Source organism: Prunus avium, chromosome 1, assembly GCF_965620075.1.
Source record: "Prunus avium chromosome 1, drPruAviu1.hap1.1, whole genome shotgun sequence".
Classification (NCBI taxonomy): domain Eukaryota; kingdom Viridiplantae; phylum Streptophyta; class Magnoliopsida; order Rosales; family Rosaceae; genus Prunus; species Prunus avium.
Genome location: NC_142284.1, coordinates 19,487,103 through 19,507,357, shown reverse-complemented (window position 1 = coordinate 19,507,357; position 20,255 = coordinate 19,487,103). Strand labels below are relative to the sequence as shown.

The following is a 20,255-nucleotide window of genomic DNA, read 5'->3' as shown; positions in this document are numbered from 1 at the left end:
ATGGACCGGCGGTTTATAATATGAGCTGCGATTCCACAAGCCCAGGTCCACCCAATAAACCACGTGTCCAAACATCAGCATCTTAACGCTAAATGTTGACTTTTATATCTTTCCAAATCCAATGTGCTTTTGACACGTCAAACGAACTTGAGTCCTCATATTTACAACCTGAACCCTTGCCTCTCTCTCTCTCTCTCTCTCTCTCTCTGTGTCTCTGTGGCGTCGAGACCCAAAAACAAAGCGTTTCCATGTCCTCCATGATCATCTAACAAAAGGGTCGTCACGAATTTTCAGTAAGTCTCTTATCGTTGGAAATTAGTTTGATTTTAAAATTTGGGGAATTTTTCTTTTCTTTTTCTTATGTGATTATTTTAGGGTTTTTTTTGGGTCAATTCTTGCGTTTTATGTGATAACTTGCATGGATTCATATATCTCTGATTGTTTTTCTTGATTAGTTTTCCGTTTGGTTGCTGAGAAATGTGGGAATATGAATGGTGGTGAAAAAAGCTTTTGACTTTGGATTGTTTTGCCTTTTTACTCTCTTACCAAAGGAAGGCACAGCTCTAGAATTTAATTAGCAATTGTCTTTTTCTTTATGAAATTGGATATGGTTATTAAGGAAAATTAGAACTCGGGCGCTGTTTGATTGCTGAGGGAATGTGGGAAGAGAGAAGAAGAAATTGAATCGTCAAATATCATTTATCAATCTCTTTGACCCTTTATCTTAACTTCTTTCCATTTAAACAAAGCTTATTCAGTTGTTAATTAGTTAGGTTGGTTTTTTGATTATTTTATTTTAGGTAGCCTAATTGACATAGAAAACAAGACTGGGAATTTTTCTCTTTTTGGTTCTTTGGCTATGAACCAAAGAATTTGGGTCTAACCCAAGTCTTATACAATTATTGTGTCCTTCGCTGAAGTTTTTGTTGTTATCTAAACAGCACATTCTGATATGTGTGTAGATTTTCTTTCCTCATTATATCTGGCAAATAATAAGACTTTTGCAAATCTGCGTCTGCTGAACATCACTTGTTTGTGGGGTAAATTATTGAAAATTTTCTTGTTACTGCAGTGGAATTTTCGGTTGATGGTGATGTTAGTGGCGAGGTGGTAGGAAGTTCTGCTGAGGTAGAAATTAGTAGAGCAGGTGATGAAAATGAAACGGGTGGAAGTTCTATTGAAGGAGCATTCCAACTGGGTCAGGATGATAAAATGAATCAAGATTCTCCTGGAAAGGATATAATTCCACAAGCAGTTCCTGTTGTATCGGTGGTTCCAGCAGATGAGCCATATGTGGGTCAAGAGTTCGAAACTGAAGCAGCTGCGCATGCATTTTATAATGCATATGCCACTCGTGTGGGATTCATAATTCGTGTAAGCAAACTCTCTCGATCAAGGCGTGATGGAACTGCCATTGGTCGTGCACTTGTATGTAACAAAGAGGGTTATAGAATGCCTGACAAGCGCGAAAAAATTGTAAGGCAGAGAGCAGAGACCAGGGTCGGTTGCAGGGCAATGATTTTGGTGAGGAAAGTTAGTTCTGGTAAATGGGTCGTTACAAAATTTGTAAAGGAGCACACTCATCCTTTGACACCTGGGAAAGGTCGAAGGGATTGCATTTATGATCAATATCCGGTTAGTTATTGTTCTTCTCTTTTTGGGCATTAATGCTAGGCAAAATTGCATATATGACTGTTACAAATTGTTGGTAGCATATGACAATCTGTTCCTTACATTTGAGCTTTTCCTGGTTGAATGTACTTCTGCATGTCTTCGTATGGACGGTCTTGGTTTGTGAATGATTTAATTAATTCTGAGTAGTATTTATATGTTTATGCAGTAAGTTGAGTTTACAAACCAATACATTACATGTAAGAGTTATGTTCTTTTTCCACCATACTTCATAGTCACTAATCCATACATTAAATGGATTGATTAGTCCACCTATGGAATGGACGTCCAGTTCTTTATTGTGCCCATATCATTGTTACCAACAAAACATACCGACATGTTATCGATACATTTTAACAATATTGTTGTGCGCCCACTTTAACAAAAATGGACGTCCTGCACAGAGAATTTTTTATGGATTCATGCTCAAAATCATGGTCAGAAACTGTGGGTGTTATTTTTGTGAAAATTCTGAAACGGGTTTGAATTCTTGAATGCTAGATATTCTGTTTGAAAGTTGTAAACAACGGTAATATACAAAGACCTTGTGATTTGTGCTCAAAACAGCCATCGATTTGAAGTTTTAAGTATGAAAATATTATATATTTTTTCAAATAATAGCTTGTTATGTATTTTAATTTGCCTTTTGCCTTCTTATTCAGAATGAACATGACAAGATTCGGGAACTATCTCAGCAGTTGGCCATAGAGAAAAAGCGTGCTGCGACCTATAAAAGACATCTCGACCTAATATTTGAGCACATTGAAGAGCACAATGAGAGTCTATCAAAGAAGATCCAACACATAGTAGAGAGTGTGAAGGAGATCGAGGGCAAAGAACAGCAACAACACAGATAGTTTTTCTATGGCGATCAAAGCACTTTTTGTTTTGGTGAAACACAGAATCAAAGCAATGCAGTGGAGAATGCTGCAGACATTGCTTTGATTTCAGTGTTGGCTTACGATATACATTGTCGTTTGCCGGAGTTTTAGGTGTCTAGTTAGTTTATATAGCTTGGGATGTTTTTGTCAATGGCATTCATTGGACTGCTTGGCATAAGTTGTTGTCTGCAGCAAATGGTCAGTAGGAAAGTTGTTGAGTCCATGTACAGTTTATTTAAGCCATCCATTCCATATGAATCGTGCTTAACAATGCAATAACGTAGAGCAGTGTTAGAATGTCCCAAGGAAAGTTGAATCGAGCCATGCGCATGACACGTGAAATTTGATATGAGGTTTGTTTTGTATAGCATCAAAAATATTGTACTCGCCCTTCTAAATAGAACTTTTGCATTTTGACATTGGTCTGTCGATGATTTTCTGAAAGCTGAATCCGTCCAATTGCTTTGAGTATTCTAATGCATTACTCATGCCTTGTTTTTATTTTTAATTTTGGCTTGGAATGATCATGCCTTGTTAGGTTTATTTTATTTTATATTTTATGAGGGTTTGAACCTGAGACCACTGGTCTGCAAGTCAAGACTCTATTCCACTGGGTTAGACCCGTTGCCCATGTCTTGCTAGGTTTAAGAAGTAGTTGTAGCCATTCATTCTCAAAGATAAATAACTTCAATATTTCATCAAACTTCAAATTCAACATTCATATCTATTTATCAGTTACAACTCACATTTGAACATCCAGATGTCCGCGTGTTATTATCATGTAGATGCCATTGTAAACATGGAGTAAAGCAGAGAAGGATAGTAGAAAATACATAGCGTCTACACGATAATAACGTCCGGATGTCATCATAGGAGAATTTATGTATATATATATATATATATATATATATATATATATATATATATATGTGATTATATAACTGGCTTATCTTGTTTAATTTAGGTCGGTTTCTTAAAACTTACAACCACAATTGAACCAAACCATTATGGTTCGGGTTGTGTTTTATTGAAACCCTAAGCCCCATAATCGCGCCTAAAGTGAATGGAAAAAGCTCCAGGTTGGATTTTACGTTAGATGGCTTGAGAACCACGTGAGAGGCATGTGGTCAAAATTTAACGGAAGTTGGATGAATTCAACAGAAATTGAAACGTGTCCTTGAATTATGCCAAATTGAAACTACAAGGATAAATTTGACAGAATGAAAACTACAGGAACCAAAATAATAAAACCAGCAACTAAGGGGACCAAAAGCATACTTTTGCTTTCACAAAATTTGCAGAAATTGTGCACAAGCTTCCAACCCAGCAACAACATTGTCAGTGAAAATGAAAATCTCTTTTAGGCCAGAAAAACAATGGCTGCGAAAATGAAAAATACTGCAACTGTGTTCTTCTCCTATGCTATTGAGCCCAAATAATGGTTTACATTACATAAACTTGTAATTGTGCCTTCTATTCTATGTTACCCCGATACTTGGCGGTTATGGGGTAGAACTATTTTGAAATTAATTAAAAAGAATGTGGTGTTTTTGAAAAATATGACAAATATGGAGTCAAAATGTAATTTGTAAAACTTGGCCAGATAACTCAAGGCTTCGTGTTCTCGACAGAAAGAGGGACAGAAAGAGGGAAAGACTAGGTTTTTCCATTTTGAAAACAGACGGCGGCACCAACCAACTCACAGAAAAGTTGCTGAAGGAAGAAGAAGAACGAAGAAGAAGAAGTAAGAAGAAGAAAGAAGAAATAAGGTTCGAAAGGACTTCTTCTTCTTCACTGAAAGCAGTAGCTGCTGCTGCTGCATCTGCTCCACCAGGTTACTTGTTACTCCTTCCAATTACTTTTTAGAGGTCTTAGTTCATTCATTATAACCAAATTCAAATGATGTCTAGATTTTATTGATTAATAGTAAAAATTTTATAATAAAAAAATAATATTTAATTTTCGAAATTCCAAGAGGAATTGGGTGAATATAAGAAATCCAAAAACAATATGAGCTGTGTGTGTTGTATGCTTAAAAGGATAGATAGGTTACTGAGCTGGGTGTATAGATGAACTTGTGTCCTTTGTTGTCTTTATATGCTATGATAAAACTACAGAGCAAAATTTTTAAGTGTGGGTTAAGATGAACGTTGGATTTAAATAGAAAAACTTAATTACCTTATCAGGTGGTAATTGCAATTTCGCAATTTACTATTGAATTCAAGGAAGAATGCGCCAGTGTAAGAAGGAACGGACGAGTAGGCAATAGGTAAATCGCACTGCAAGCACCCAACAAACGAAAACCATCCATAGAAAAGGAAAAATGAAGCTACAGACTTACTATTTAAGGGTGTGGTGTGGCCCAAGGAACGACTTTAACCCCAAAAAAAAGAAGAGAAAAATGAGAGAAGGAGCTGCAAATGAGACCGTTCATGTTATAATTTTACAAAATGTTTATATATGTTTTTTTCATTCAAAGCATGCTGTATAAGTTGGCATTTTTCCGCACTATTAATGTTGGGGGGTGGCCCATTAGGTTGCATTGTTTTTGTTTGTTTACAATTTTTGGATATTTTTGGAAGATCAGTTGTTTAACATCCTTTTTTTTTTTACATTGAGTTGCTGTTTTTAATTCAGTTCTGCTTAGTTTGTTAGTTGGGTTACTGTATCGTCTGTTCAGTTTCAGTCAAAAGAGTGTATGTGTTACTGGAAAACAGTTGCCTGTTAATTTCTAAAAGGTGAAGGTCTATTTCGTGTATCTACATATACAAATGTATTTGAAAATAATTTTGACATTTTAGTGCAAATCTATAGACGTTGTGGCATTGGAACTGATGAAAGCGGAGGAACATAGATTGAAGATATCTGGCGGTGGTGGCTGGCCAACAGCCACATGTGCGTCATGATACTACTGTCATGGAATTGTCAAGGGTTGGGGATTCCTTTGACAGTTCTTTACTAGAAGGAACTTTTCCGTTTCAAAAATCCCATTTTGGTTATCATGACGACTTTGCTCATGACCTTTCCGCTTACTCACCCATTTTCCCAAATATCCCGTTTAGGGTTTATCCCTTTTGATTTGGCTTCATCCTCGACTTGCAGTTGCAAAAATTAAACTCGTTTTTACGCGTATCTATTGGAAGGTGTGTAGAGCTATAGCTCGAGTGCTTACACCACCTCCTTCTTGTCTGTTGGTTCTGGTTACCATGTTTGCTTTGGGATGGGATTTCTCATTCTCTGTTTGCTGGATGCTTTCTTCGGGATGTTTGAACGGGGTCAATTCCAGTAATGTTGGTGAACCTCGGTTGTTGTATGTTTCAAGGTTTCATTGGCTTGGTTTGCTTGTGACAGCTATCATTTCCTTGTTTGTCTTAGGTTTTATGCGGGCTTCTAGCCTTATGCGGGGTTATTTCCTTTTGGGGGCTTTACGCCCATTTGTGTTCTTTTTTGTTTTTGTTGGCTTTATGCCGCTTTAGTTTCTTTTCCGTTTGGGATTACAATCTTCATGCTATGCCGCACTTTGGTTTTAGTTAGATCGGTACCTGGTTTAATTTTCGTTGCTTTCCTTTGCGGGTGTTTTTGCCCGGCTTTGCTTGTAGTGTTCTTTGCCCTTTTGTTGGTTTGCAATGAATTGCTACTCTGACCCAAAAAAAAAAAAAGAAGAGTAAAACTTGGAATCAGATATTGAAGGCCCAAAATGTTCGCATAATAGGTCCACCGTCACTGTAACATTTGGGTGCATCATTTGACCCAAGTAAAACGTTTTTCTCTTTCGGCCCACTGTCATTATGGGTCTCTATGAACCGCCCCATATCCTTTTTGGGCCACACCGATTTGCCTAGGCCCTTTCCATGTCCCTTCTTTTTAGCATTTCTTCTGTCTGTCGTCACCCTTTCTCAGTCATTAGGTTTCTTTGTTTTTGTTTGTTTACAATTTTGGGATATTTTGTGGAAGATAAGTTCTTTTTTCACATTGACTTGCTGTTTTAATTCAGTTCTGCTTAGTATCGTCAGTTCAGTTTCAGTCAAAGGAGTGTATGTGTTTCTGAAAAACAGTGCCTGTTAATTTCTGAAAGGTGAAGGTCTATTTCGTGTATCTACATATACAAATGTATTTGAAAATAATTTTGGCATTTTAGTGTCTCTATTTGGGCTTGAAATTGCATATATATGTTGGACTTTGTTTGAATTTGCTTTTGATTGACAGGGTGTGCCTGAGTTCTTCTACAAAAATGAAGAAGATGATAGCTCTAGGGTTTGAGGGTTCAGCCAACAAGATTGGTGTTGGGGTTGTCACCTTAGATGGCACAATTTTGTCAAACCCACGCCACACATACATTACCCCTCCCGGCCAAGGGTTCCTTCCCCGCGAAACTGCACAACACCATCTCCAACACATTCTCCCGCTGATTAAATCTGCTCTGGACACTGCCCAAATAACGCCCAAGGAAATTGATTGCCTTTGTTACACCAAGGGGCCTGGCATGGGAGCACCATTACAAGTTGCTGCCATTGTTGTTAGGGTTCTTTCACAGCTTTGGAAGAAGCCCATTGTTGCAGTTAATCATTGCGTTGCACATATTGAGATGGGAAGGATTGTGACAGGTGCAGATGATCCTGTTGTGTTGTATGTCAGTGGTGGGAACACACAGGTAATTGCATATAGTGAAGGGAGGTATCGAATCTTTGGGGAGACCATTGATATCGCTGTTGGAAATTGCTTGGATCGGTTCGCCAGGGTATTAACACTCTCCAATGATCCAAGCCCTGGATATAACATTGAGCAGGTATTTGAATGTGGTATGTTTTGTTCCATTGAATCAGTAGAGGTTGAAATTGGCATTCATGCTTTCTTTTCTTTTTCTATGGAATCCTTTTAAGTTATCTTATCAAGATTTCCTTTCTTTTTCTCCTTTCTTTTTCCAAGAAATCTGAGAACTAGCTGTTCTTACTTGTTACTATGTTGGGGTTTAACTTGGGCTGGACTTAATTTGATTTCTTAATCATAAAGACGCAACAATCTAGCAACAAGAGAGATTTAACATGCAAGGTCTGAAAAAGGATAATTCTAATATTTGACCTTATATGATTCATCATTTTCTTCTACTACAGTAGTTCAGTTAAATCTTATTGTGACCCCAAAAAGAAAACGAAACTGGAAAAGTGTATAATATGGGAGCTAGTGGCATTTATTTAGGCAGAAGGTGAAATGGCTTCCCTCTTCCTTTTTGCGTAAGTGGCCTCTAGTTTTAGCGAAGAGGTTGAGTTGCCATATTTTGTATGATCTATTTCACATGGTACCTGTTCATAGGTTTTATTAAAATTGAAGGAATCTGATTTGGAGTTTTCTTCCCGCTTGCATTGTGAGAATGTTGGTTGTTAATTTCTGTACTTATTTTTAAAAACATTTTTAAATTTAAAATGCTGCTGATATGATTTCTATATATTCTGTTGTGGGTGGCCTATTGCATTCCTGTATATGGTGAATCAATTTGAAATGTGCGAACCCATCATGGTCGGATAGTTGATTATCTTTTTAATACATGTATAGTTCCCTAATGTTTACAGATGGTTTCAAACTCATAGTCATCTCTATAAACTAGAGTCATATAGTTTGCCAAATTTTAGGATGATCAGGTGATGCAGTCAAGCTTATTGCACTGAATGGGCATAAGAAATCCATATGTAATAACTCTTGAAGTTGAATTATCATCATCGTTAGTGTCATCATTATTACCACTATTATGCTTATTATTTGATTTGAGCTACGTTTCTATCCCATGCTTTAGTTGAATATTTTGTGGAAGTGCTTCCAGCATGACTTGTGTGATCCCTTCCCCTCCCAGCTTGCAAAGAAAGGAGAACAGTTTATAGACCTTCCTTATGCTGTGAAAGGGATGGATGTGTCTTTTAGTGGAATTTTGAGCTACATTGAAGCCACTGCTGTGGAGAAGCTCAAGAATAGTGAGTGCACCCCTGCAGATCTATGCTACTCACTCCAGGTTAACTTTGGAATCAAAGCTATTTTGATGGGAAAATAGGATTTAGCAAATGGGACTTATCAGGAAAAAAGAGCAACAAATAATTTCCAATTTAATAACTCTCTGCAAGCAAAAGAGGAAGAATGATGACTGTAATGATGGACTACTTACATGATTTATTTAATTTTATTAATTTGGTTCAGGAAAATGTGTTTGCAATGCTTGTGGAGATAACGGAGCGAGCAATGGCACATTGTGACAAGAAAGATGTCCTTATTGTTGGCGGTGTAGGTTGCAACGAACGCTTGCAAGAGATGATGAGAATTATGTGCTCTGAACGGGGTGGAAGGTTGTTTGCAACTGATGATAGGTATTGTGTTGATAACGGTGCCATGATTGCTTATACTGGTCTTCTTGCTTTTGCTCATGGCTCATCAACCCCGTTTGAGGAATCGACTTTTACGCAACGGTTCCGAACTGATGAAGTGGAAGCAATCTGGAGACTAAAAGAGGAGTCAGAAAAACTTAAACGGGTTCATGGATGAGACTACCTAAATCTTATAATTCTTGAGGTATGGTGTTTCTTGTACAGAAAGAATTGACACTTGGGAAGATATTTGCATGAGTAATTAGCTTTGAGTTTCCTACCATTGAACTATGTAAAGACTGTTTAGTATGATTGTCTAAGCCTTTGCCTAAGGAATACATCGTTTATATTCATTTTTATATCTTTTCCTGCTTTAAGCACCTAAGGAGTACTTATCTTGCCCATGCCTGTAATTTTTCTTCTTTTTATCAATAAAGTTTGTCTTTGTGTTTCTTTTCCCAAAAGGAAAATCCTAATTAAATAACACTAAAAGACACAAATCAAAATAACAGTATGTCAATGTGTGAGCACGTGTTTATGTGTGTATATGCTTGTGTGTGCGTTTTTCTGCGTATGTGTATGCATGTATATATGCTTCTGTCCTGCTGCTCCTGCATCAAACTTCATATTGAAAACACCTGGAAAGCCGGATTAGGAACTCAAATTAGTCTGTCACACAGGCCTATTTCTTCATTCCACATGAGTTGTGAAGTTGTTTACTTCACATAACTTCCTCATAGAGGATTGTTTGATGACTGAGGAAGAAAAATGGTTAGATTAGAGGACAACATTTATTTTTCTCCCTTACACTTGAAGGATAGTTTGAAGAGATCTTTCTTTTCCTTAAATGAATGTTAAAAAAAATATATATATGTGAAATTAAATCCTCTTTGCTTTGCTTTGCTTACTATGTTTTCATGTTTTCCAATTGACAGGTTCAAGCCCCACATGTACCTTGGTATCGAAAAAAATTATGTATGCATCAACCTCAATTCGATCTCCATTCGGCTCTGTAAATTAATGTATTGTTTTTTATTAGGTTTATCAGGTAAGGCTAAGTCCTTTCAAGCCGTATTTGGAATGATTTTCCAAGTCCAAGAAGCACATAATATCATTAACTTTGAATCATTGAGATTCAGTGTATTGATACTGTTTTGTTGGGCTTTAGCTCTTATTACGGTTGTACTTTTGAATTTGAATATATTACAGATACTTTTGAATATTTTAGTTTGCAAGAATTCTTACTACAATTTCCTCTATTTTCTGCAAATTTAAGTGAAAACTAGTGACAGACGTATTATCAAATTCACCAAAATTAGATCAGTAAACAGTAAACTCTTCCAAAATGGAGCTCTAAATGTCTTCTCCTAATCGATTCTAGGTCTATACGAGAAACCTTGTGCAACGAGTCCTGTTTTTTTTAATCTCAAAATTTCATTTTTCTCATTACGTTATGTACGAGCACCACGAGTCAAAAAAATGTGAAACTAACTAGATTAATTGGATTTGATTGAAGTAATAGAAAATCCACCTAGATATGGAGAAGGCTATCGGAAGCTGTTGGCTGAGGCCATGAACATGAACCGCAGTAGAATTCTTGCTTTCAAGAATAAGACTCCTCCCCGTGTAGAGCTCCTCCCAAGCAACTTCTCTTCGGATAAACATACAGAATCAAACCCCCCTAAGGCACGAAGAAGATATATTTCTCCAAGTGCAGACAGAACACTTGATGCTCCCTACCTTATGGATGATTACTACCTTAATTTGTTGGATTGGGGAAGCTCCAATGTTCTTGCAATAGCTCTTGCAAACACAGTTTATTTGTGGGATGCTACTGATGATTCTACTTGGGAACTGGCCACATTTGAGGATGAAAGGGGACCTGTTACCAGCGTCAATTGGGCTATTGATGGACGCCAGATTGCCATTGGACTGAACAATTCCGAAGTAGAGCTATGGGATACAACGGCCAGTTCTCATGTGATAACCTTGAGAGGTTGCCACCGATCGCGAGTAGGCTCACTGGCATGGAACAATCACATTCTTACAACTGGAGGAATGGATGGCCGCATCGTTAACAATGATGTAAGAATTGGATCGCACATTGTTGTTGAGACATACAGAGGACATGAGCAAGAGGTTTGTGGGCTTAAATGGTCAGCTTCAGGCCAGCAATTAGCAAGTGGAGGAAATGAAAACCTGCTCCATATATGGGACAACAGATCATATTCACGAACACAGTGGCTTCACAGGCTCCAAGATCATACAGCTGCTGTAAAAGCCCTTGCTTGGTGTCCTTTCCAGAGAAATTTGCTAGCTTCTGGTGGAGGCGGGAATGATGATCGGTGCATAAAGTTCTGGAACACTCAGACAGGTGCATGCCTAAACTCTGTTGACACTGGCTCTCAGGTTTGTGCTTTGCTGTGGAATATGAATGAACGAGAGCTGCTTAGCGCACGTGGGTTTACTCAGAATCAGCTTACTCTTTGGAAATACCCATCAATGTTTAGAATTGCAGAACTCACTGGTCATACTTCTACAGTCCTTTATATGACTCAGAGCCCAAATGGTTGCACAGTAGCATCAGCAGCTCATGAAACACTGAAGTTATGGAATGTTTTTGGGGACCCTAAGGAGGTTAAACCAGCTCCCAAAGCTGATCCTGAGCCTTTTGCCCATCGTATCCGCTGATCAAACTTTGCCAGTTCCATGGAAATTAAGCCACCCAGAATATATTGCAGACAAGGTGCATAAAAAGTATTTGTGAGTCGAACATTTTGGACTTTGTTTGAATTTCCTTTTGATTTACAGAGTGTGCCTTCTACAAGAATGAAGAAGATGATAGCTCTAGGGTTTGAGGGTTCAGCCAACAAGATTGGTGTTGGGGTAACAATTTTGTCAAACTCGTGCAACACATACATTACCCCTCACGGCCAAGGGTTCCTTCCCACGAAACTGCACAGCACCATCTCCAACACGTTCTCCCACTGATTAAATCTGCTTTGGAAACTGCCCAAATAACGGCCAAGGAAATTGATTGCCTTTGTTACACCAAGGGTCCTGGCATGGGAGCACCATTACAAGTTGCTGCCATTGTTGTTAGGGTTCTTTCACAGCTATGGAAGAAGCCCATTGTTGCAGTTAATCATTGCAGTGCACGTATTGAGATGGGAAGGATTGTGACAGGTGCATATGATCCTGTTATGTTGTATGTCAGTGTGGGAACACACAGGTAATTGCATATGGTGAAGGGTGGTATCGAATCTTTGGAGAGACCATTGACATGCCGTTGGAAATTGCTTGGATGGATTCGCCAGGGTATTAACACTCTCCAGTGATCCAAGCCCTGGATATAACATTGAGCAGGTATTTGAATGTGGTATGTTTTGTTCCATGTTGAAATTGGGCATTCATGCTTTCTTTTCTTTCTTTCTTATTTTTTATTTTGTATTTTTTTTCTGTGGAATCCTTTTAAGATGGTATCATAAAGATGCAACAATCTAAGCAACAAGAGAGATTTAACATGCAAGGTCTGAAAAATGATAATTCTAATATCTGAACTTATATGATTCGGCATTTTCTTCTACTAGAGTAGTTCAGTCAAATCTTATTGAAGGTGAAATAGTCCTCTTCCATTTTGCCTAAGGTGGCCTCTAGTTTTAGAAAAAGGATTGAGTTGCCATATATTTCACATGGTAACTGTTCATAGATAGTATTAAAATTGAAGAAATCTGATTTGGAGTTTTCTTCCCGCTTGCATTGTGAGACTGTTGATCGTTAATTTCTGGTACTTTTTTTCAACTTTTCTGAAATTTAAAATGCTGCCGATATGATTTCTATATATTCTGTTTTGGTCTGTATATGGTGAATTTGAAATGTATGAATCCATGATGGTCGGGTAGTTGATTATTTTTTTAATACATATATAGTTCCACAACACAAGATATAAAGTGATAATCACAGTTTCTCTAATTTGGGTTCGTTGATTGCTTTAATTTTAGTACTGATTTCAGCCAAGATGGTAGTTAAATGTTGCTTAGTTGATGACTAATCAGGTGCAATTTCCTACCTTCTTCCTTTTTAATTTTAGTACTGAATGTTTGATTATTACAAGTTACTTTATACGTAGTTTAGTCTTTTACTCATTGCAAAAGTAATTGACTATCAATTTATCATTTTGGTGCCCTTTTTTCTTTGTTCTTTGTTCTTTTTCCTTTTTCAAGTTTCAGGTTTCTGTCTTATCTTAGAATCTGTCATGAGCTTGTTTGCTTGTTTTTTGGTTTTTTTTTTCCTGATATTAATTTGGTTTTATCACAATGGTTTCTGTTATGGTGGAGGGCCTTGCCCCCATATTGTATCAGGTGTCTGTAATATTTGTATTTTCAAGCTTTTCTTTGTAGATTTCGCCTTTGATCAATGGAGGAAAAAGAAAAAACAAAATGATGAACTATTATTATGTGCTCTTATTTCTTTGAATGGAGCTGAGGGAATTTGTGACCCAATGCTTTCCATAATTGTTAATAAAAACTGCCTGCATAGGAAATGCATTTTAAAGCCATATGCTCTTTCAATATTTCCAGAAATTTCATACTAAAATGAACAATTTGTAAGAAAATATTTCAAAGGACAAATTTATCCAGTTATTCTACTGGGGCTCTAATTGAAACATGAGTGAGGAAAGTAAGTATGCAAACAAAGGCATCACTTGTAATTAGTTCCCATCTGAAGTGGGAGTAACTATTTATTTAAATTAAGTTATAGAGTGATTCTAGGTTTGTTCATTGAAAAAGATGAACTCGATCTTATGCGATCGTGGTCCAAGAGTTTTAGAAGGAGGACTAAGATTTTGTCCTCAAAAGCTTCCATGCCATTTTTGGATAAACAATTTCATATGGTTTAAGTTGAGTTTTGAGGTTTAATTCTAGCATGAGTATTATACTTTGGGTTGTAATTCAATTGTTTTCATTTGATTTGGCAACTCCTGGTCATTGAGAACTTGGAGTTTTGATTGAATCTTATTTTGCAGAAAAAATTATATGATCATGTTTGGGCCTAATTTCTGTGTGCCGGCCCATCTGGCTATTGGGCTATTTTGACAAAATGGACTTAGGCTCTATTTACCAAAATTGGAGATCAGTCCAGGTCATTTCAAAAAGGGGAAGTTAAAATGAAACCAATTACCTGAATTAATCTTCACGGGATAGAGATTAATTACCACAAATGGTGATTTAATCTAAAAGACCGGATTTGATTGGTTTAATTTTTACCTAGTTTCTAGATTACAATTTTTAAAGGCTTGAGGTTTGATCATCACTGTTGGTTACCGATTCAAAGCCAGATCAGCGGCTCTATAGCTAGAGGGGTTGAGTTTCTTTCCGCAATACCTACGTGATTCCAACGACAAGACGTCAACAGGAAACAGACAGAGGACATTCAGGGGAGTTGGTGGAAAGGTGAAAATAGAAACCACTCCCCATAGCCATTAAATTCCAGGAAAACAGGTTGGGTTTCCCTCCATACCCATGAAGATTTCGTCAGTAAAAACATCTAATTCCATTTTACAAAAACTCACAAGAGGTATTCAAGGGAGTTGATTGACAAAAGTTAAAACAGATCACCATAACTGACTCGGGAGCATTTTGGCTCACCACTTTAACCCAATGTGTACCCTCACCACCCATCTCAACATTTGACACGTGTCCTTTAGTATAACCATGGTTGCATAAATACAAAGTAAAGAGTTAACTATGGTTATGCCAAGGGACACGTGTCAAGTGTTGAGATGGGTGGTGAGGGTACACCTTGAGTTAAAGTCGTGAGCAAAAATAAACCATAACTGACTCTTGATATGGGTTGTTCTTGTCAGAATAACTACTACTCCCTTGTTTATTGGAGCGAATACTTTTCAGCAAATATCCTCCAGATATTTAAGAATCATCATCATGCAGATTTTCTATAAATACAAGAGGATGTGAACTGGAGAAAGGACAACAAAAAAATCAAATCAGAACAAAACTCTTAGTCATACTGACAAAAATCAAGCAAGATCACATGATCTTAAAAGTCTTCAAACTCATAAGCAATCAGGCTATCTAGCTTGCAAAAGCCATCCAGTTTTCAACAAAACAGGCAGAACTCGAATCTCTGACTTCAACCCAGCTCGGAGAAGTAATTCACAAGGAAAACAAGATTTCTCTCGTTACAAATTTGGTTCAGAATAGGTGATCCAAGCAGAACCCATGTTGTTCATAATATGAAAACCTCAACAAATTTTCAGAGGCCTTAAGATCCCTAGAATAGCTCACAGGTGATCCTCAGTCAAGCAGAACAGATACTGAAGTGCAATTCCAGGCCAGCAACTGTCAATCCAGCCCCTTTCAATCCAATCCAGATCGGAGAAATCCTAGTTATGCCTGTTCTACAGGCCTCTCAATGGCTCAAATTAATTATACTTATGCCAATCTCAACATTGGTATCGTTTTCCAACTGATCTCTATTAGTTGAAGGTGTTGACGTGCAAATTCCAATACAGACACATCCAGTCCAGCCTGAGCCACAGACAACAATCTAAGCAGAAATTGAAGCCCAATGTTTTGATGTCCTTCCAGACTTGGCAGTCTCTTTCGTTTAATTGTATAATAAGCATTGCTCTTTGAACTTGTTTGTTTTATTTTCAAACACTCATTTTGCCTAGACTTGCTAGTTTTTACTGTGGGAAATTATAAAGTCCTCACCAGTTTGAGGCAAGAAAAGAACTTTCTTGGGAGATATTCCTCACCCAAATTCACAATCACTTGATCAAAGTCAATAGCTTGGGGCGCAAGTTATTACATTTCATAGTATGATAGGGTTTTTTTTAATCGTTAACAGTGTCACGCTCGCACACAAGAGAAAGTTGACTTGTTGACTGTTAAGCTCATAATTTCATACATATACATGCCCTATTTACTTACTTCTTTTGCTTAGTTTCTTAGATTTCTAAGTTATTTGCCTCCCTTTGTGTGTTTTGTAGGCAAATAGAGCAAGAGAGCATAATTCATGCAATTCAAGCATGTTAAGGCCTAATTTGGATGAATAGATGAAGAGCTTAAAGACAAACTCAATTTTGGCTACAGTCCCCTGCCAGCCCAGTTTCGTAGGTCATATTGCAAGCTTTGTTTCAGCAACCTACATAGCTCGGATGAGGCCACATTCTTCATGAAAGTTGTTCCAATGGGTGTGTAATATAACATATCCAAAATGCAGCCCCATTGGATAAATATGGAGTCTGTTACCTAGCAAACACAGAGCCATGCTCAGGATGGATTTTATCAGCGCGCAAAATGAGTTAGCAATTTGTTTTGGCCTTAACTTCCTCCTCCGACCTTGGATTGGCCCAAATGATATATGGCTGGAAAGAAGACATTCTGAACTTCAAGTTTGAGTGCTTAAAGTCTTAATTTGCTTAAGGGAAGCCCAATTCGTAAGCCCTTGAAGTTGCTGGTCATGCTGACCTCAGGATGAGCTATTATTTCTGGTTGGAAGCTTGGTCATGGTGACATGAAGATGAGCTAGGGCTGCTGGTGGGATTTATTAGTGAAGTGCATCAACCATTTCAGATTTTATAATGGAAGTGTTGTATGCATTAGTGAAGTGCATCAACCATTTCAGATTTTATAAAACAAAGTGTTGTATGCATTAGCCATACTTAATTCAGATTTTCAGCTTCCTTAGGCCTATATATAGTGAGGTTTCCCAAGCTTGTAAACACACCCCAAGGGGGGGAGCTCTCAAACACTTCTCTAGAGCTCCCTTCCCTTCTCTCCCTCAAATTCTCTTAATTTTGCTTTCTAGTTCTCAATTCTAGCTTTCCTTTTGCTTCTTAGTTGTAATTTATTTTTCTTTGTTATGTAAATTCTTTTCTTAAGTTTTCAAGTTGAATTAGTTTCCAAGTTTCAATTATGGTTTTTGTTCTTATTCATTATGCTTATAAGTTAATATGCTAGTTTGAATGATTGATCACCATTTAGGCTTGCATGTTAGCTATCTTGGTTTGAATTAAGAGTATACACCATGCTTTAATTCGAATTGAACTATGAATAGGAAGAGTATGTATGGACATTCGACAACAGGGATTAGATACATACTTGGTTGTTTAAATTGTTCTTCTATGCTTAATGGGTTCCTAATGCTTAATTTTAGGTTAGACAACAAATGATCAAATTAGGGAATTAGGAACACAAGGTTATGACCACACACCATGGCTTAATCATACTTTAGCTAGAATCAATCCATTAATCTAAATTGAACTTGGGAACTTATTTGCTTGAGTTACTTTCTTATTTTCTTCCTTCTTTCATGTTCTTTGTTTTTGTTTTTGTTTTGTATAGGAAAACTGAATTGGATCATTCAATCACCAATCCTCGTGGGATCGACCTCGCACTTACATACGCTATACTACCGAACGGCTCGTGCACTTGCGAGTATCACAAGTTGAGGATGCAACTGAATCCATTTTGGTGCAGCTGAATCTACACAACAAGTTTTTGGCGCCGTTGCCGGGGATCGGTAACATTGTTTGATTCTATTTGGCTTTCCTACTTTAATTTTTTTTTTTTCTTAATTAGACAATTTCAAGTTTTAAAGTTAATGACGTTAATGGACAAGTTGTGTTTGTAGTCCAACAGAAAAGGACAATTGCCCAACAAGCAAGAGAACTGGGTTTAAGTCCCAGCTTACACAACCCATTGGCGCTTGTTGCTTTGAAGCATGGAATTGGATGTGTGTTGATTTTCCTTTTCATTTTAGTTTTTATTTCCTAATCCTTTTAATTCCATTTCAAGTTTGTGTGTTTGTTTTAGCAATTTATGACAGCTTAATAAAAATGGAGAGAGATGGCAACCTCAATCATAAGAATGGGAAGTGTGGAGCAATGGGAGAAGTCGCGACCTCCAAGTGCATCACGCTCGACCTAATCGCTTCAAGGGGGAGCATTTCAATCCTTTCTCTTCTTTGAATTCTGTTTATTTCCGTAGTTTGTTTTGCCTTTTGGTCCGCGTTGAGTTCTTTGTTTTTCTATGCTGAATCCAACCATATAAAGAACGTAAAATTTGGACTTACGGTTGGAAAGTTATAGCCTAAAAACTGAACAGAGGTCGAAGCTGAAAAACATAGAAACGAATCTGTCCAAATGGTGATAAATAGGTGATAGAAAGTGCTGTTTGTTTTTTTTCTTTGGTTTCTTGGTTTGTTTCTTTTAGTACAATAATTTATATCGTTTGTTTGAGCTTGTTTAGAGTACTTAGTTCATTTTCGTTTATGGTTTGTTTTTTCATGTTATCTTAATTTGTTTTTGATTCTTTTTCTTACGAGAATATATTTTAAAAAAAAATTTAAAAAAAAAAAATTATTTTTCATATGAGCTGACTTATGGTAACTCCAGTGAGCACCTTCGTCAATACAGTGTCTAGGAGTTCTTTAGGCGACACCTTCGGTGTCTAAGAAGTTTGGGTTTTAAGCGGGACCATTGTGACCCCTCCAACCTTCCCGGATCCCCTGGCTGTGTTTTCTGAGGCCCTTAACTGGTCATCCGTGAGTTGCTTGTATATTGTGTGTTTTTAAATTAAGTTTTTTTATTTTATTTTCTTTGTTTTCTTTTATGTTGAGTCTTTGTTTTTGTTTTGTTTCTGTTTTTGTGTTGTTATGTTAGTTTATTTATTTATTTACGTGGTATGGTTAGTTAGTTTATTTCTGAGTGTTAAAACACATTTTTATTTCAAACATTGCATAAAACCAAAAACAAACAAAAAAAAAAAAAAAAAAAAAAAAAAAAAAAAAAACATCATCATCATCATCTTCTTCATCTTCTTCATCTCCATCATCATCATGGCTTACCTCTATTTTCTCGCACTTGTAGAATCTGCAGCAACTCCACATGGTCCTCATTTTTTCTCTGCAGTGCTTCCACGTGCTGATTGGCACAGTAGAGCCGCTTCTGCAAGTCCGCCACCATAGCCTTCAAGGAAGCTATTTCCTCGCTCATCGCGGCACACTCCCTTGTCCTCGCCAGTAATCGCATGCCCAAATTGGTAGCGGAGACCGCGTGGAGCACAGTTAAATTGTGGGACTCCTCTACCGCTGCCTTATCAGACCTCTGTGCCACATGCAGATGATCTGTCGGAGTGAGCTTGCTGCTAATCATGCCTCCTAGCCGCACTGCTCTGTTCGACAGTGCCTCAGAAAAGTTCGGTATTGCCTCAGCAAAGTTTGAGGCCGTGCCGTGATGATATGTGGAGTTTGGGAAGACAGGAGTTGGAGGAGCCCTTGTCTGGGCATTCGGTGGTGCAAGTGAGAGCTCAAGGTTGAGATCATCAAGGTGAGTGCATGAGGATGCCATTTGTTTTGCTTCTGAATTTTTTTGATGTTTTTCCTTGAGTTTGCAGGAAGAAATGCTGGGTATCATCCGCTTGCAGAGGTATGGTTTAAATAGACATATGCTGATGAGAGAGAGCCAACACCATTTCGGATTTCCCGGGCATGCTCGACCTAATCGCTTCAAGGGGGAGCACCTTTACTTTCGCTTTACTTTTCTTTTTTCCGTGTTTTCTGGTGTTTAATGTTTTTGCCCGTTACTTTCATTTTCTAGAGCTTTGTGTTTTTGCTTTTCCCTTTCGGCTATCATCTTTATCTTATTTTAGTTAGGGAAATGTGTTTTCTTTTCCGTTTGTCGTCTTTGTTTTCTTTTTCTTTTTCTTTTTCTTTTTCTTTCTGCAACCTTACTCTTTTATTTCCGAAACAAAATAAGGAAAATACAAAAACAACAAAATAAAATAAAAACAACAATAATGCAGTAGGAAATCATTTCTTCTCGGTGCTTGGTGTCTCGACCATTGGAGCTTTGAGTTTGGCCCTCTGGCTGTCCTCTTCCGGGGCTTCACGCACAACTTCTTGGGGCTCATCACTTGAGCTCCCAAAGATCGCAATCTTAGCTTGAGCGTAACTACTCTCGCGATCTACTTGTTTGCGTTTACCCGGTCGGTCTAGGTCTTCCAGCTGTTTTCGCATGTCGCGAGAGTACAACTCTACCATTTTTGATAGGTTTTTATTCTCGTCCCGCAATACTTCTAGCTGGTGTCGATTCACCTCCACTATCCTTGACCTCTCCCTTTTCAAGCTTTTTATAGCAGTCTGACACTCCTCAACCATACTTCGCTCTGCCGCCAACTGACCTTTCAGCACCTCTACCTCATGGGACTTCGCAAGTAGGCGATGACCCAAACTTGCGACTGTTGCCGTACTCTGCACGCTCAGTGCCAGGGCATCGCTCACGACCCGGTTGTCATCCCTTGTCCCCAGAACACGTATATCTTTAGGAGTC

At 37.8% G+C, this 20,255-nt stretch overlaps 3 protein-coding genes and 1 pseudogene across 3 annotated transcripts; all 4 read left to right on the top strand.

Annotated features, from left to right (window-relative positions):
• The first annotated feature begins 135 nt into the window (after window positions 1–135).
• Window positions 136–2,969, top strand: LOC110745946 (Far-red impaired responsive (FAR1) family protein). Its single transcript, XM_021946108.2, has 3 exons — window positions 136–293; window positions 1,073–1,635; window positions 2,334–2,969. Coding segments are annotated over exons 1-3 (759 nt in total). The 5' UTR covers window positions 136–292; the 3' UTR covers window positions 2,529–2,969.
• Window positions 2,970–4,170: 1,201 nt separating this feature from the next.
• LOC110745948 (Actin-like ATPase superfamily protein) lies at window positions 4,171–10,121 on the top strand. Its single transcript, XM_088246811.1, has 5 exons — window positions 4,171–4,386; window positions 6,759–7,338; window positions 8,398–8,553; window positions 8,736–9,104; window positions 9,835–10,121. The coding sequence occupies exons 2-4, from the start codon at window positions 6,784–6,786 to the stop codon at window positions 9,075–9,077; spliced, it is 1,053 nt and encodes a 350-aa protein (XP_088102937.1). The 5' UTR covers window positions 4,171–4,386; window positions 6,759–6,783; the 3' UTR covers window positions 9,078–9,104; window positions 9,835–10,121.
• LOC110745944 (cell division cycle 20.2, cofactor of APC complex-like) lies at window positions 9,651–11,705 on the top strand. The gene is made up of 4 exons (XM_021946106.2): window positions 9,651–9,670; window positions 9,835–9,857; window positions 9,939–9,947; window positions 10,416–11,705. Exons 1-4 carry the CDS (start codon window positions 9,651–9,653, stop codon window positions 11,588–11,590), a joined length of 1,227 nt encoding a protein of 408 aa, XP_021801798.2. The 3' UTR covers window positions 11,591–11,705.
• Window positions 11,692–12,464, top strand: LOC110745942 (uncharacterized; annotated as a pseudogene).
• Window positions 12,465–20,255: the final 7,791 nt, after the last annotated feature.